Source organism: Benincasa hispida, chromosome 8 (genome assembly GCF_027475165.1).
Source record: "Benincasa hispida cultivar pf3 chromosome 8, pf3_genome.v1.1, whole genome shotgun sequence".
Lineage (NCBI taxonomy): Eukaryota > Viridiplantae > Streptophyta > Magnoliopsida > Cucurbitales > Cucurbitaceae > Benincasa > Benincasa hispida.
This window is the reverse complement of record NC_143485.1, coordinates 36,895,621-36,899,673: the sequence shown is the minus strand read 5'-3', so window position 1 is coordinate 36,899,673 and position 4,053 is coordinate 36,895,621. Positions and strand designations below refer to the sequence as shown.

At 29.8% G+C, this 4,053-nt stretch overlaps 1 protein-coding gene across 1 annotated transcript; it reads right to left on the bottom strand.

Moving 5' to 3' along the window:
* Positions 1-245: 245 nt before the first annotated feature.
* LOC120083645 (uncharacterized protein At5g01610-like) lies at positions 246-3,274 on the bottom strand. The gene is made up of 3 exons (XM_039039479.2): positions 1,805-3,274; positions 1,513-1,567; positions 246-654 (listed from the first exon to the last, which is right to left on the bottom strand). The coding sequence occupies exons 1-3, from the start codon at positions 1,889-1,891 to the stop codon at positions 275-277; spliced, it is 522 nt and encodes a 173-aa protein (XP_038895407.1). The 5' UTR covers positions 1,892-3,274; the 3' UTR covers positions 246-274.
* Between the last annotated feature and the right edge of the window lie 779 nt (positions 3,275-4,053).

The window sequence follows — 4,053 nt, the reverse complement described above, 5'->3', positions numbered from 1 at the left end:
GGAAAAATGAAAAAATGAAAGAAAATTTTCATAAATAGAAAAAAATATCAATCTATTTACAAAAGAAACATTGATAGATACTAACTTTTATTAGCATCTTCTATCAATTTCTATCACAGAAGATTAAATTTGTACTATTTTAGGTAAATAGTTTCCGTTGTTTTTATATTTTTGAAAATCATAATATTCCAAAAAGAAAAAAAAAAAGAGGAAATATAAATGTTGTATAATTAACAGATAATTTCAGGGTCATAAACCAAAATTAGCCGTACATTCAGAAATCGTTAACCCTGACAGCTTGACGAGGCATTTCATAGGCTTCTTTGAGCCGCGATTTCTTGATTCCGGCGACAAAGCAGACCTTCTCCGACTTATAACTCTCGACGGAGACGGCGGTGACTTTGGTCCACACCACAATTTTGGTCTTCATTCCTTCAACCGAACTCAATTTCCCTTCCGACAGCGTTGCCTTGACGCGAGTAGCGTATCTCACGATTGACGAGTCCTTGAAGCTAACCTCACACGCCGACGCTAAATGCACCACCAGCCTTGCCTTCGATTCCTCCAATTCGTAGCAGATTATGTTCTTTGGGAACAATCCTGCCGGAAGATTGTGCTCTCGGAGTAGCTCCGGCAGTGATTTCTGCGGCTTCCCTTCTCGTCGGTATCGCCATTGGAAAGAAAAAGGTCATGTGTTTTTCCATTTAATTAGTGGTTCGTCATTCTATACACATTATACAGTGTTGTTTGAGCCTTCTGTTCTTATGTTTTGATATAGGATTTGAAACTTTGGTCAACAACAAAAGCCTAATCTTTAAAATAAATAAATAAATAAATAAATAAATTTACAGATCACTCTGAATTATAGAAGGTTTATTTATTTATTTATAGCTTTTATAACAAGAATGAAAAAAAAAATTAAAAAAACACCTTACGTTCCTATACTTTCATAGAAATAATTTAGTCCTGACTAGAGTTGACAACAATTTAGTATTTGAAATGTAACAATTTAATCTTTATTACGCTTCAAAATCAAGTGAGTTTATTATGTAATAACTTAATATTAATAGTTTATATATATATATATATATATATATATAACTTGATTTCCAATCCGATTATTTATATGGGTATGAAATTTCATTAAATTTTAATAATATTTTTCATAATAAAAATTAAATCGTTATAAATGGTAGAGTACAAAGGTTAAATTGTTATTTATTTTAGTTCAGTGACTAAACTATTACAAATTTAGAGAGTATTTGTCCTACCGACTTCATAAGTTGCTATTAAATAATTCTTCTTTAATAGTTGCGCATTCATCGAATTTTCTAATTTTGACATATTAACTTTAGACTTAAAGACTCAACTTAGGGTCTTAATACTTCCTTAAAAGTATAGTGACTAAATCGTTACCTATTAGGGTTCATAGACTAAATTGTTACTTTCACGTGACAGAGAATTTTTTTTTAATCCATCTAAAATTATATAATATATTATAAGTATTTGTACCTTTAATCTTCTCAAATGTCGATTTTGCCTTGCCCTCTATAGCATTGGAGAATGACTAAAATCATAATTGCAAATAACTAATGAATCAACATGTGCTCTAAAATAGTGAAAGAAATAGCGTAGTAACAACATTTCAATAAAATTAACTAAAACAAACTTTTTAATTTTTTTTTTTTTTTACACATGAGGATTAAAGAAAGAAGAAAAAAAATCAAGGAAATTGTAAGGGGAATAAAAATGAATTGAAGTAAAGGGTTGTTTTTTTTTTTTTTTTTTTTTTTTGAGTACATACTGAAAATTCAGCCGTGATACTGGTGATCCCTTGCTTTGCTTTCTTTGATATCCAAAAACTTCCGACTTTTGCCATTGCCTTCTCCATTGCTTCCCCTTTTACTATCTAAGCCTCCCTAAAAAAACTCCCCTCTTTCAAAAATTAAGTTATTAGAACACAAAATATCTCATTTACTTAATTTTCCTCTATATTGGAGGTATGTCACTCTCTTCCAACTAATAAACTTTTTTCTTTTTTAGACCATTAAAATTTAATAGAATGTATAAATCTTCTTTTGGTGCCAATTTGAATAGAGCTTAATAAATAGTTCGATCACCTAACATGTCATGGTTGAACTACACAGAAAGAGTATATTTTTTTCATTGATTTTTTTTATATTTACTTCCATAACCCAACTTTAATTTATTTGAGTCATGGTTAATTTTTGTATAACCTTGAATTAAAAGTAGTTGCACTTACTTCTTCTTCTTCTTTTTTTTTTTTTTGTTAATAGCTGTAAGATAAATGATCGAATCATAAACTTTTAGAATGATAATTGATGTTATATCCATAAAAATATACTTGAATTGATACCACTTTCTTGTGGGGATGATTTTTATATATGAAGTGAAGAGTCATATAGGTGGTTTGATGCTTCAAGAACAATCATTCAAAAGCAAAATTAATGAATTGATATATTAATGGGAATGAATTATAATGCAAGAAAAGACATAGGTAATGAGTCTGATGTCACCACTCATCATTTATCACTAATGATTGCATAAACATTGTCATTAGTTAGTTTTAATTAAATTCTCTTTCTCTATATGTCCATGGTCTTAAAGTAATAACCACATCTAACCAAACTAAACTTCTATTGTCTTGATCCTTCTCTATTTTTACTTGAAATATTAACACTAATACCAAAATTTTTTCTTCTTCTTAATACCTCAAGTCCAATACTTACATGGATTCCTGATCTCTAAACTTAGGAGATTGGAATATACATAAGAATTAGAAGTTTTCATATGATTGATGATATAAAATCTATTTTGATTCCTCCTGTGACTGTTAAATTATTGATATAATCAAATTTATCATAATTTATTAATTTAGATTTTTGGGTCAATTGGAGATTTAACTAAAGGGGTTGAATCTTGTAGCGGAAACGAGTGATCGCTTTGCTTTCAATTTTGTTTTAGAAATTTAGAACACAGAACAAAGAAATTAACATTCATAATGCAATTACAAGCTAAGCGTCAAAATAAATTGTAGAGAAGAACTCATCTTTGAATAACAATTCTTCAAATCTTCTCCAAGCCTTCAACAATCAATCTCTCACGAACAGTATGAAGACGTCACCAAAAAGTTTTTCCTACTATTCTCTTGACAAGGACTGGTATATGGGAACCGACTTTTGAAAGAGTAGGGAATTATTTTGGATAGGAGATGATTTTCACTAAGAAAACATTTCTCTGCTGTATCCTTGAGAGAGAGAGGATGAACACTGCATAGGGAAAAAATCTCTCTCTTTGAGTAACTTCACCATTCTCATTTAATATGTGAAGTGGATATTACATGAGTGATATTTTGTTATCATTTGTAAATATTTTTAGCAGTTTTATTATTTAAAATAATTTTTCTATATTATAATGTGTCAATATATATTATATTAATTATATAATATACAATTAATGTAATTCCCTTAATTAATTCAACCAATTCAAATTCTTTTAAAACTAATGACCCTTGTTTACTCATTGTGAGCTAGTAGGAGACCTAAAGGACATACAGATTAGAAGCTCCAATGATCCAAGATTAACTCATTAAACTCTTATTATGTTAATTAACATTCATTAACTGTGAGTTATTCCACTAAAAACCCATAGTTGCACTCTTCCTACTATAGAATTTTTTGCGTCCATGGATTTAACCATTACTAGTAAGTTGATCCATCACAAGTTGTTCGTAATTATAACTAGGTCAAATTTTTACCATTTTACTCATGTAGTTACCTCTTACCACTGATCCCTCCGATGAACAATTTGTTTATGGTCTATTATAAACAAAGTCTCTCCTGGGCTAGTGAGAGGCCAAGTACCTTTTGTTTAAAGACCTGAAATCAACACCTAAGAGAACTACTCATCTACTTACCTCAAAGGCGGGAAGGAGTGAATTTCATCTTGTGTAGTTATGTTCCGCTTTCTACTTGGTATGTTCTCTAAAATGGTAAGCTTATTGAATTGGCAACCCATGTCATTCTCATCCAT